Genomic DNA, 13,615 nt, shown 5'->3' with positions numbered 1-13,615 from the left:
CTGGTTTAGGTATTGGTGGTTTAGACAAACCTTTAATTGGTTTAGCTCGCGTTGCCAGACTGTTGCCTCTAGTTTAGGTGTGACAGCTAAAACTGACTTCGCTCCTGTTGAGCCTGTGTCTGCCTGGGCCTTCTAGTGTTCTTGATGTAGTTGTGGTGCCCCCAAGTGGATAAGAGTGGCATTACTATATCACATCCTAGCCCAGTCTGATGTTCATCTTCTTATCATGTATCCACCCTTATTCAATCAATCAATCAATCTGGGCGGGGCAGCTTTATATAATAAGATAGGAAGATTACTGTATGACCATTGACCACAGGAGATAAGTCTGGGGTGAATAGCACAAATTTGCACAAAAGTGCCAAGATGGTATCCAATCTGGGATGCGTGTGCAGTCTGTGCCATACAATTTTAGCCCCACTCAGGAAGGGTAGTCTTGCCTTTTGAAAGTCCACAGCTTTCACAATAATAGTGTGAGAAAATTGACAGCATAAACCTGGCTTTGGCTTAATTGTCTTACTGTAGCAACAGTCTAAGATCCAACCCAGAAGCTCAAATCATTTCAGAAATACAGATCAACACAAAACACAGCACCTCTTGTGCTTCACAAATAGTTCTCATGGTGCAAACCGTGTTGTCTTGTTCAGTCCTAAAGATCCCAGATCAGTGGTATCCAATCGCATGCCAATGCCATGGTATTCATTCCAAACACACGATTTCTCACACAATCACCACCTCCAGAACAAATCTCAAGCCCTCTGTCACATTCTACATTGCTTTCCTGCACTCTGTATGTCAAGCATGCTAACTTAGGCACAGCACCTTGTTGTAATGAAAAGACCAACGCCCTGGCAGTGTCAGGATGGATTTGTATTTGTCCACTCAGGAGATGACTGAAACTCAATTTATACTTTATCACACAACAGATCAGATAAGTGTTGTCCAATATCTGATATTATGAGATCAGATAAGGGGTGAATAAAGGATAAGAACAGGGACAATATATGGTTATGGTTGTGACCTGGGTACATTGGAATGGAATAAATGGGAGGAAAATGTTTAAAGGATGCTTTTTGGGGAGATATTTGTCTTTAATTATAATTTATAATAATGAGAATGAGAATAACAGTATAATAGATTTTCAATTCATCATGGAAGAGAGCCACTCTGCCATTCTGATTGGAGTGGGAATGACTTTTCACTACTGAAAAGACTAGAGCTGCAATCAGGAGCAATCAAGTGCTGAGAGGGGGGACTCCTCACGGTTTGTCCAGGAGCTAACTGTGTCTTGTCAACAGTACTGTTGACTCGCATCGGAAAAGAGGATGCCGTTTTTCCTTTATTTTTGCAGATGGGTTCTCAGATTGTGTCAACAGTAACAGAGATCTTATGGAGGCAGAAAGAAAGGCCACTCCATCTCATCAGGGTGATCAAATAGAACATTTAAAAGTTGCTTGTCCAGTGTAGCTTAAAACCTGAGCCAGGTTCTCTTTGAGGAAGTGTTCATGAATTGCCTTTTTGCGATTAGTTTGTGCAAAGATGTGATGGGCAGTTTAACAATATATATAATTTAAATTCCTTCATCTGATTTAGCAGTGTTTGCTTTTCATATTTGTTTCCATCTGTCTTGTTTTGAAGAGCGATGTTTTTTTCTGACGACTTGCTTGGACCCCGAGTAGTCCAGAGGCCTTCAACTAATTTCCATTCCTACAATATACAGTAACAATGGGCATATATTTAAGAATGCTGATTAACTCAAATTATAGTGTGTGTGTGTGCATGTATATATTATATGTATAGTCGTATACTATACACACACACACACACACACACACAATATAGTTGTTTTCTACTTCAGTTTCCAAGACCAGAGAACTCTATTATGAATCCCTTTCTTTACATCCTGTGATATTCTGCTGACTTGTAACAGGCTCAACTGGAAACCAGACTGCACGTGAACCTTTCAGGGCGACGCTACAATAACGACCTTCTCATTCAATGCAACACGACCACATAAGACTTCTGTTCTCCTTGTATGCTCATCTATATAGCAAACATTGAACTGGGCAAACAATAGTGGAGAAACAGTGCCAGGATTCCTTTTAAGCTGAATTCAAACACCTTTATTATGAAAAAAAAGAGAGAGAGAACATAGTGTTTGCAAATATATATGCGCAATTCTGTACTGAGATTACACAAGAATACTGGCCAATTGTCATACAGACCCTACTGTAAGATACTGGCACAGTACATTTGCCATATAAATGTAGAATAAATAAAAAACATTTCCTTTCACGTATCTCACCAAGAATTGCAGACTGGTCTTTCCGGTTCATAGGTCTGGTAGTACAATATTTATTTTTTTCAGTTTAAATGTTACATGTTCCGCAACAAACTGACAGTTGTCTTCAGCCACAAATTGAATGCAGAAATAAGACTAAGACCCCGATAATGAATTGAGATCACTACATGACAGACAAATCAGATTTTACATTTATATATTTATATATATACATAGTGTATATGTACATATATATTGTTTTCCACTATTTTGATGCTGGACAGTGACACACTGTTGTGCAGGAGTTGGCAAGAAAAAAAGAAAGAAAAAAATGGGACAGACCTAGACATGCTGATACAAACAGCAAAAACTAACCCTTAAGGAACAGGGAAACGAAATCTAAATAAAAACCCAAATAAAAGTGGTACGTACATACAAACATAACAAATTCAGGTCATATATCAACCCTGCTGTAGGAATGCAGTGAAATACACATCTTCACACCACACCACACACACACACTCACACACACACACACACACACACACACATACCTCATTCACCTGCATACAGGACTGTTTAACAAGGGGAACCAATCTAAATCCACTGTCACTGAGCAAGTTCTTTTGGGGGCGGGGCATAATGGTGTGATACACTGCAAGACCTCCAGATAGAGGGCGGAGTTAATGAATGACGTGATCATATTTCTGTCATCAATTACCAGGGAAAACAGAGAGGAAGGAGCCATGTTATTTTTTCTTCTATTGTTTTGGTAGTGTGGCTACAGTATGTACAGTACAAATACAGGCAACTTCATTTTATTGGTTGTTTTTTTCTTGTTTTACTAACACACTCACATACATACATGTTCAGTATCACTTTCTCCCCTCTCTTCTGTCTCTCTCTCTCCTCTGCGGTTAGGCCTTTGTTTGGAAGGGGTTGGAGATGAGAGTGCTTGAGGTGGAGAGGCTGATCGGTCCTCAAAAAGGGCTAAAGTTGATGAGCCTATGGGGGGGGGGGTCTGAGTGTTCAGCAGCAACCTCCGGGAGAAGGCTTGACGGTGGTTCCAGGGGTGATCTTAACATTGGACTTCTCGTTGCCTCCGGCCGTGGCCCCGGGGCCCATCCTCTTCTTGATCTCAGCAGCCATGGTCATGAAGGCCTGCTCCACATTAGTGGCATTCTTGGCACTGGTTTCCAAGAACGGGATGCCCAGGGAGTCTGCAAACTCCTGAGGAGAGGAAAGGGTAAAGTGAGTGGGTGTCGTCTAACATTCACACCCAATACTTCGGTAGACTCGATGTGAATGGGCGTGTGATCGTCGGGGACTGGACGTTGGTACGTACGTATGCAATAACGGATGTCTACAACTTTACCAACTTGTTTTATAAAATAGCGGCTAGCCTACTACTGCCTACATACATTAAATAAACCTGGTAGGTTAATAGGAGAGGAGTAGCCTACTGTCTACACATACCACTTATCTGACTTCAGATCAGCGGAGCCGCCCGTCAGGATTCCCGGTCCAGGTCTGTACTACGAGCGCAAACACTTTATGCAATCTGCAACATTGTGCAAATGCGCGATGGAACCTAATCGCCTCCATTCTCTTGCTATATATCCTGTACACTGCATTGTGTGTGTAACCTTCAGCATAAGCCTAGGGTCTGGCCATATTGCAATAAGGGCTTATATCGCTTCATTAGACCACGTGTGTCCATGGGACATCTTTACGCATCGCTGCGTAATAATGCCTTCTCTTTCCTTCTCGTGTGCCAAATACCAACTTCTTCATCCCACAATGGTACATTCACTCCCTATGTTTAATGCGATTGCATTCACACCTGCGGTGATCCGCACTTTGCTGCGTTTTGAAGCGAAGCGAAACCCCCGTTTTTGGCGGAGTAGAATGCGGTTCTTTCATGCGCACAATGTGCAGCAGGATTAGTTTTAACCGCAGTAAAGCTTTCTGTGTGAATATGACATAAGACAAGTCTGCTAGAACGGATTGGAGAGCATTGTAGTAGTGAGAACGAGCTCCAGATGTGACTGTGTATAGGGATCAGGGCCTTTACCTTAGCCGTTGTGTAATCCACCACCTTCTTTGTTGTCAGGTCACATTTATTCCCCACCAACAGCTTGTTGACATTTTCACTGGCGTAGCGGTCGATTTCTTGTAGCCACTGTTTGACATTGTTGAAAGACTCCTGAGAGAAAGTGAATGTAGATGTCATGGCTTAACGCATACTGGTGAGCTGGCATGTTTAACCCACTGACTTAAACTATAGCATACTACTTTATTTCCACGGCATATTATAGTTTTTACATTATCAAGGAAGCCATTGTAATCCGAAATTTTCAATACAGTGTGAAAGCTTTACGTACAGAGACTTGAGACAAGTAAATATATCCTAGAACGAGTGGTACAGTGGTACGGCAGGCCATTTGGGACAAAACACTGGAGCGTATCTGGTCATTATGAACTACAGATGTATTTTTGCGAGCTATCAAAATAAGCTAGACCCATCTCGCAAGGTCGGAGCTGCGCTACGCTCTGGATGGAGTTACACAGTATGTAACTTTTCAGCTGTACCACTCGTTCTAGGATATAACAACATTATTAAAGTAAGAAAATGAATAGTCCGGAATTCTTCTTTAATTTCATGGTATGGTAGTTATTTTTTGGTCAAAATGTCATCATTGCATTTTCTTGCATTTAGAGGAACAGGCAATGCGATGGTGTTGGTGCTGAACTGACCTGGTCTGTGACATCGTACACTACGATGATACCGTGAGCGCCTCTGTAGTAGCTGGATGTGATGGTACGAAACCTCTCCTGACCCGCTGTGTCCCACTAACCAACACACACACACACACACACACACACACACGAGACACAGTCGCTTGTTCAGATAGATCAGTGGTTTTTCATATCAAGGCCCATTATTTATTCAGCATTTGAGCCACGGACCACCAGATTTAGCTTCTCAAATCCTAAAACTTCGAATATTTTGTTGTCGTTGGATAATATTTTGCCCACAATTCCTTTTCTGCATTGATGTTGGTACCTATTTCAATGCAGCACACACTGGGACTGACATCCTGTTTGGAGCATCCATCTTAATGCTAAATAAATAGCATCAATGCTAGCTATGTTTCCATCTAAACCACCGGATAATCAGCAAAGACCTCCGAACATTGCACATTTTATCCAAACCACGGAGAGCTCTGTAGATTAGGAGTTATTCAGCTTTTTAGTCAGCCTGTATCATGGGAGGTGGACGGTAGTGCGGTTGCGCAACCCGGTCTAGGATCGCTAAAGAAGGCTAAGGTCAAGCCAAATAAATTATAACAAAAATAGAAATCAGCGATCTGGTTTGATATCAATAATAAAGATTATCAGACGGAAGCAGTTGCCGGTTGGATTCCTTCTGGCAGAACGTTCCGTCACAAGCAGTTAAAGATCCAGGGTCCACCTGGAACCACCTGAAGAACCACTGGTGGTCCCTGGACCACTGGTTGAACACCACTGAGATAGTTGTTTCACTTTGAACGCACAGCACAAAGTAGAGAGAGAAACACTGTGAACAGTGTGTGTGTGTGTGTGTGTGTGTACTTACAATCTGAAGTTTGATAGTTTTTCCATCCAATTCTATGGTTCGTATTTTGAAGTCCACACCGATAGTGCTAATGTAGCTTTCTGTGTACGTGTCATCCTGGGGGCAGGAGAGAGGACAGGAAGAGAGAACCAGTGTGTAAAAGATTGCTCAGACATCCTAGGAAAACAAAATCACTTCCTGCTTGTCTTCACTTCCTTTGCGGGCCAACAGCTCTTCAGTGACACAGGTCACTGATGAGTTTTATGAAACTCTGTCCAAGCAGGCCACTCAATGACCAATAATCAGAGGGCTCATTTGTTTAACCCATTCTGGGCGGGAACCCCTTTTGATGATTTAAAGTTATTTTAAGTTATACTTTAGCTATTGAAAAATAGCAGATCTACAAGCTCGTAGCGCTAAGAGCGAACGTTTTTAACTCGCATCTTTGCTTCTGGGGGGTCCCTGGAACAATATATTTTCAGATGGGGGTCGGCGGCCAATTACATATATTTTTGGAGGTCCTTGACATTAAAATGTTTGAGAACGACTCACATAGAAACATGGGTTTTTCAGAAAACTGTCAGGATTTAGAAGGCATTTGTAGAATCGTCCTCAGGTCTAATTGAGTTAAGAAACGAACTAGATGATAACTATATAGTACATTCTGCTTTGTTATAGCCAGACTTACTGCAAATCGGAGTAGAAGGCAAGATTTTCCAACACCAGAGTCACCAATGAGAAGCAGCTTGAATAAATAGTCGCTGTAGAAAGAGACAGAGAGAGAGAGACTTTGTTAAGACCAATGATTGAAATCAAGGTGACAATACACTTGACCAAAAACAAAATATATATTATGAAAGCTATGACCTTGGTTGTAAATATTTCTGTATCGTAGTATATTTGTTGTGGTGGCTGTCATGCATAGCAGGGAGTACTGCGTTTCTCTGTGCGATTCATTCATGTCCGTGTTTGTTAAAGGGATTGTGACATTAAAGGTATATTCAGTGATTTCACTTAATTCAAATATCACTTATTTTTTTGTTTTGTTGTGTGCTGACCATATAAGGAGTTCCTCCCTGTCCCCAGTTAACCCCTGGGGGTCAAAAAACCTTAGGTTTCGTTTTTGACTCTCTATCCTGATTGGACGAAAGGCTTGGGTCCCAGCCAAAAACGAAACCTAAGGTTTTTTGAGTGAAATCACTGAATATACCTTTAAAAAAAAGGTTTTGGAATTGTTCTTGTTTTTTTTAGGTTTTCTAATCTTAATTGCACCCAAAAAACATGAACTTTTAACATTCAGTAGATTTTCTGTGATCTGGGGTTTTCTGGCTCAAACAGGTGCTCTGATTTGCCGGCAGTAAGTGACATCACTTACTGCAAATCCCATATATGTCAATGGGATTTGCCAGCAGATGTCACTGTTTCACTGTGTTGCCTGTTTTCATTGTAGCTCAAAAGGCCCAAAAAACCCCAAAGAAAACTTCAGACCACAGAAAATCCACTGAATGTTCAAAGTTCAGGTTTTTTGGGTGTAATTGAGGTCATAAAACCTAAAAGAAAAAAGAAAAATAAAAATAAATGAAAATGAATGTCATAAAAACTTTAAACTCATGAAAGTGCTTTCGTGACACATGAACTTTGCTTTCTATTCTTATGGCAGTTTGTCAAGTTTGCATGGCATAGATAGATCATGCCTAGCATGTTCAATCAATATATCCCTGAACAAAACACTGACTGAAGCCCTTGTTCTGTCGCCAAGTCTCTCTGGGTTAATCTTAGAACGCCAGCTAAAAGGTGTAAAACCTATTTGTGATGGAGCTGTGTGATATACAGTAGCCTAGCTAGTGCTGGGAAAAGGGCATAGAATTTAAAGCAGTGCTGCAAACAAACCATGTCCCCTTCCTTTAACTGCCTTTCAGTTCCTGGTTGAGAGTTTATTTTTTATTTTTTTAAGCCAATAGTCATTATGCCAATTAACCCTCCTCAAAGATGTTTCCACTGAACTGCCATCATGCATTGCTGACTCAACTGCCAGTGAGAGCAGGACACCCCAACCCTCACTGCTGACTCAACTGCCAGTGAGAGGACACCCCAACCCTCACTGCTGACTCAACTGCCAGTGAGAGGACCCCCCCCCCCCCCAACCCTCACTGCTGACTCAACTGCCAGTGAGAGGACCCCCCCCCCCCTCTATGAATAAAAGCCAAAAACAAATATAAATATATTTTTAAAGAGAACATAACACATGCACACCTGATTCCTTTAAGTTTAAGATATCATCTAGCTGCTGCCTGAAAACATTCATCATAGTCTGACTTGGATGTGTTTTTTGGTGGACATTTGAACAACTGCAACTTTCAGGACAATGAGAATGCTGTGCTGAGCTCAGCAACATTTACACAAGGAAGTGCAGCTCGGTGGTGGAGGCCAGGAGCTCATGTCATGTGATTAGTTGTATGAAACCAACAGAAGTAGGTGGAATAGGTGAAAAGATTAGGGGAACAAAAAGGGTACTGAATAAAATGAAATATTTCCTTCGACATGAAACTTCTATGGTGGGTGAGTGGTTAGTGTTGCATCAAACTACTGTATGGGCTTTCTGTGTGGAGTTTGCATGTTCTAATCGGCACGCGTTTTAATATCAAAACGCATCACATTGTGCGTCACACTGCTCCTTATGGTTAGAATTAGGACGGGTTCAACTTCAATCATGCAGAGGATAAATATGTAATTGTAGTTAGAAATAAATCTACTGTACTTCATTTTTTGGCCTGAAATTCTGCACAGAACCAAAATACTTGTTTTGGAAGATAGGATGTTCCTCCATGAAAACGTATATAAAATATTGTAATATTTTCTTCTTTCAAAACATTGAAAAACCGCTCAAATAGCCGATCAACAATCGCCACATAAACTTATGGGCTTGTAGATCTGTTGTAGACAAAGTATAAAATAGGGCTTAATTAAGTGGTTATTCATCGATTTACTTGACAATAAAGATAGTTAGGGGTTGAGTGTCTTGCTCAAGGACAGGCATACCTCGAGTCCTCGACACATTGCAAGGGCTCGGTATCGAACCTGGGATTTCTGTTTCCCAGGCGGCCTCTCTACCTATTCAGCCATGGCCGCGCCTTGAGGTATGATTTACCGAGGTCCTATCAGCCCGATGTATGTTTAATGAGCTGGTCGAGTGGTTATTGTTGATGGAGTCACGCTTGCTGGATTTAATTTTAAGATCATCTGGATTTAGACCATCCTCATACCTTACAGATGAGTATGTCGCTCAAACAATAACACACACACACACACACACACACACACACACACACGTGACGTAAGCACAGTACATGTTACACACACATGGACAGGAAAAGGTGTGGGCTGCCTGAAATATGAGCTCAAAGTTGCCTTGTATGCTGGCTTGTGCTGGATACTGACCTCCACATTAAAAGGACCATAGCAGCATTCCGGCATGTTTAGCCCATTGGCTACAGCTCACACATTATACTTGACATTACTGCATTCTACATTCTAATGGCACATTCCGAGGCAAGGCCCACAAAGCAAGGCTGAACTGGTTTGACCAACAGACTGACACTTTTTTGGGTACAGTCGTGTATAATAACCTACATTCCATTCCCACCCCACCTACAGTTTTGATTGGATGAATATGAGTGACATGCGAATGCTCCCAAGAGTAGTCCAGTAAGTCCACAACAATAAACAATAACTGGGCTATGATCCACATCCATGGGCCAGAGAATCATGCACACAAATACACATACATACATACTGTAGGCCTAACCGGGGTTTCCCTTGAGGAGAATACAAAACCTTTATCTCAAGTTCCCAACTTCACTCTGTTCTTCTAACATTTAGTCAAACAGATGAGTACAGTCATAAATTGTACCAATGTGTACTAGACTGTTAGAAAACATGACAGACACTACAAAGACTAATCGGTTCAAACTATCCTTTGTCCCGGCTGCTATTCGACTGCTGAACAGCAGATAGCACTTTATTCTTGCTCTTTGCATACTGCCCACTAATGCAAGAAGGAGACTGTTCTGCAACATACATACATCAGTTACACTGAGAGACTAGAATTGGGTACCAGTGTCAAAGAAGTTCTTCAAACATAATTAGCCCTTCACCAAGTCCCTCCCCAACCCATCCTTGCCCAATAGGCATGTTAGCAGCGAAGAAAGCTTTACCTGCATAGCAACAATTCGCTTTTTGGGGTGGGATTTAGTGAAGGGATAATTGTATTGTATTGTATAAATGTATGAAATGCAAGCAGACCCAATCATTTCTGCCATTTTCCACATGACTAACATTGGAAACATGTCAGATCTGTGCAACAAAGAAAGTTATTTAGATCTCAGTCCTTTGAGTCGAACAACCCCAGAATAATGGACAAAATGTCTATGTCTCTGTCTATGGCAAAAAAAACTGAATTGGTGCTGCCTGTGTCCATCACTACTCAAATGTCTGGTACACCAAAATGGTACTATGGACAAAGGAAAGCGGAATTGTGGACCTCTAGCATCAAGTGTTAGCTGAGCCTGGGTTGTTTCCTGCCTCCGAGAATTCACAATCTTCCCCCATTTCCCCATTGTAATAAAATCCAGTCATGCCCTCTTCGTTAAGCCAGCCTTGGACAATGGCCATCCCTGTGCAAGCCAGTCTGGCTACACATTGCTCAAAGAGGATTTTAAGAAAGTACTACCAAAGTAGGAAAAGAGAAGAGCAGCTGCCTATTACATATGCATATCACTACCATTCCCCAAACATAGCCATTGATATCTTTTAAGTTGCACATTGTAAATTGTAACGCATGTAAATAAGACATTCCTCAGTCAAGGAGACTGATGTTTATTAGTCTTGGCCAAAACAGCTTTATCAAATCAACAGTTCTGATTATTTAAAATCTTCCCTAAAGGGATGGTTAAGGCGGACCAGAGTCTGTATCTAGACTTGGTCCTAATTTATTGAAATGCATGGTTTCTGTGTGGGGTGTCTAATTTATAGTTGTACAATTGTTAGGTATTTAATACAATTTATATTGTTTTTGTATTGTTTTGCAGCACTGTGCCCCCCACCTGCATTTCTCAGGAATCAAATCCCTACCCCCTAGTGTAGAAGGGAGGCACTCAGGCACACACACTTTTCCCACAAGGACATTTTCATGCACCTGGGTGCTTGGTCTGACATGCACACACTTTTGGCACCTGCAATTAACACATCATGCAACAAAACAAAATTTGCACATGAAAGTCTGCAATGGTAATCGGGTAAGCCACTGGCTTTTTTCCGTCTATCCTTTTGAAAATGGTGTGACAATTCATTTAATTTTGTGTTATTAATAGAGGTCAAAGTCTCCGACTTCCATTTGCTGGTGAAGGTACAGCCATAGTTTAAGTAGTAGAGGCTGAAAATGTAAGTGCTATACTACAGAAGTCCATTTAGTATTACTAGATTGTGTCATGAGATGATGGCAAATTGGCAATAGCAGAATTTGCTGAATAGCATAGTTTGTGGTTTAGAACCAGTCTCTAGATTGTCATGACAATAGCACAATTGGCTGAATTATAAACTCAGCATAGTGGTTTAGAATCAGTGGCTTGTGAAAGACTTGTGAGATGTTCCAACAATCCAAGAGCAACTTAAACCCTCTATACTTATCAAAACGTGACCAGGGGTCAGCTCTGTACTTGGTCAGACACCAAAGCTCAGAAGAACACCTTGCAGCAAGTTCACAGCATTTAGGTCAGCTATTTATGGCAAATGTCCCTTCCTCCCCAGAATATGGATACTGGGATTAATTTGTTATTATTCTTTTGGTGATCAGAAAGTGATTTTAATGGCTATGCAACAGGTGCAACCCTAATCCACAGTTCCACACAATTCCACCTGAGACATATTCTACCTGAGAGAAATTTGACCCAACTTAATTTGTGAATGGAGAGTAAAGAGAAAGGGAGCCTTGGCAACAGCTAATGAGTTACTCAACATAACTGTGGTGAAACAGTAGGGTTGTCATATGGCATGTGACCAACACATGACTAAGACATCTAGAGATGAGGGAGGTTTCTGCCGGTTTGTTGTACAAGTTACTGTTCTATTTGACTCTAAAGTTATAGGAACTTCAATGAAAGCACCAGTCTACCTGGGTGTAAACAAAACAACATAATACATTAGTTACTGACTGTCCACTTGCGTGGTTGCTACTTGTGCTGCAAATTAAACACCGTCTCTACTACGGAAATCAGCAGGTTCCAGAGTGTAGCTCTAACTAATATATAGCAAAAACATTGGAATCCCAAGTAAATAACGCCAGTCGTCGTCACCAGCTACTTTGTCTAGCTATACAAATGTTAAGATTTATAAACCAAAGAAAAAGATCCAAGATGAAACTGAATGGCACTACTGCTTGCTTGGGCTGTCAAGTCAGCAATAGCAAAGGACCACCAACCAACATAAACTACTACAGGAGATGATCATTACACCTACGGCTCAAACATTGACATGTTAGATTTCAGTTGAATGAGAAACACTTCATGTCATCATGATACATCAAAACGAAACTTGGTGTTAAAGAGCGCAGAGCGACATTGTCAGAGTCCCAGTAACAGCTGGCTATAAACAGTGCAGAGGACACTGGTTAACTGAGCTCAAGTATAATGCTAAGTCAACTTTAAGCGCCATTAAAGACCACTTAATTCGTGGTGAAATGTGAGGAATGTGTGTTGTGGCTAGATTCGCTAGAATAATGTCCAACGGAGGCATACTGGCGACACCGGCACACAGAAGGCTAACGTCAGCTGACGTTACCTAGCTCCTGTAGCACGGCGGCTAACGTTAAGTGAGTCAGCTAAAGCTAAATTTGATAGCAAACAAAGCTAACTACTAGCAGTTAGCTGGCTAGCTTCTTGTTATCATCAGACATGGATAACATTATGATGTGGAGGTACTAATGATACTTACTATTCGGGATTCATCTTTGTCTCGTCGTTCAGTCAGATCCCGCCTGGTAAAATGTCAAGTCCTTTAAATTTCCCCCTGGCTTCAAATAATAAAACACCGTCCCGAAGAAGAACTAGGGATAGCCCACCTACCAGCTTCTTCTCAGTAAAAAACCCAAAATGGCTGCAACTCCAACCAGGAAATAGCTACCATTAGCTAGCTGGCTACTAGCCGACTGAGGAACAAAACAAGGGGGTGGAACGCGTCGTGCAGTCGAGGTTGACAGACAGCCTATATGTCGGTAGCCAAACGTCCGTATCTGCCTATGTCGTGCGTTATGACCACGTTGAATAACGTTATAAGGACTAATGCTGGGGGTGATCACAGCACAACCCACAACTGGCGCTTGTCTTGTCTGTGTCTGCAACGTTTGCGCAACAGTCGATGAGAGCGTGCAAGCCGCTGTCAAGCCCATGGAAGGGTGACGTCATTTAGTGAGACGTGGCAAATAGGAGTCAGTAGGCTACAGCAGAGACCTGCCAGCCCAGTGGTACACTGCATTCTCAACCTTTCAATGATGAGATGATGACCCCCAAATTCCAATTCTATATGCATAACATAGGTCAGACTCTAGGTCAAGGACCGGACCCCTACATTTATCTATTTGGTCGGACCCTCTGTCCGCCCCCCGGCCCCTTCCCTCATCTGAAAAGATGTTGAGCCAGGGAAGGACCCACATAAGAGAAGATGTATTTAAAAAAAAAATTATA

At 41.7% G+C, this 13,615-nt stretch overlaps 1 protein-coding gene across 1 annotated transcript; it reads right to left on the bottom strand.

Annotated features, from left to right (window-relative positions):
* Positions 1-2,331: 2,331 nt before the first annotated feature.
* rab1ab (RAB1A, member RAS oncogene family b) lies at positions 2,332-13,303 on the bottom strand. The gene is made up of 6 exons (XM_083775886.1): positions 12,867-13,303; positions 6,568-6,640; positions 5,901-5,996; positions 5,039-5,134; positions 4,356-4,487; positions 2,332-3,511 (listed from the first exon to the last, which is right to left on the bottom strand). Exons 1-6 carry the CDS (start codon positions 12,878-12,880, stop codon positions 3,311-3,313), a joined length of 612 nt encoding a protein of 203 aa, XP_083632012.1. The 5' UTR covers positions 12,881-13,303; the 3' UTR covers positions 2,332-3,310.
* Between the last annotated feature and the right edge of the window lie 312 nt (positions 13,304-13,615).

This window comes from Protomyctophum parallelum (assembly GCF_964188405.1).
Source record: "Protomyctophum parallelum genome assembly, chromosome: 10".
In the NCBI taxonomy this organism is placed as follows: domain Eukaryota; kingdom Metazoa; phylum Chordata; class Actinopteri; order Myctophiformes; family Myctophidae; genus Protomyctophum; species Protomyctophum parallelum.
The sequence above is the reverse complement of the archived record's forward strand: the minus strand, read 5'-3'. Positions and strand labels throughout refer to the sequence as shown.

Excerpts from the sequence above, each read along its gene's own strand:
- rab1ab (XM_083775886.1), bottom strand. Across the intron at positions 5,135-5,900 it reads AAACTATCAAACTTCAGATT|TGGGACACAGCGGGTCAGGA; the intron begins GTAAGTACACAC and ends TGTGTTGGTTAG. Across the intron at positions 3,512-4,355 it reads TGGATTACACAACGGCTAAG|GAGTTTGCAGACTCCCTGGG; the intron begins GTAAAGGCCCTG and ends TCCTCTCCTCAG.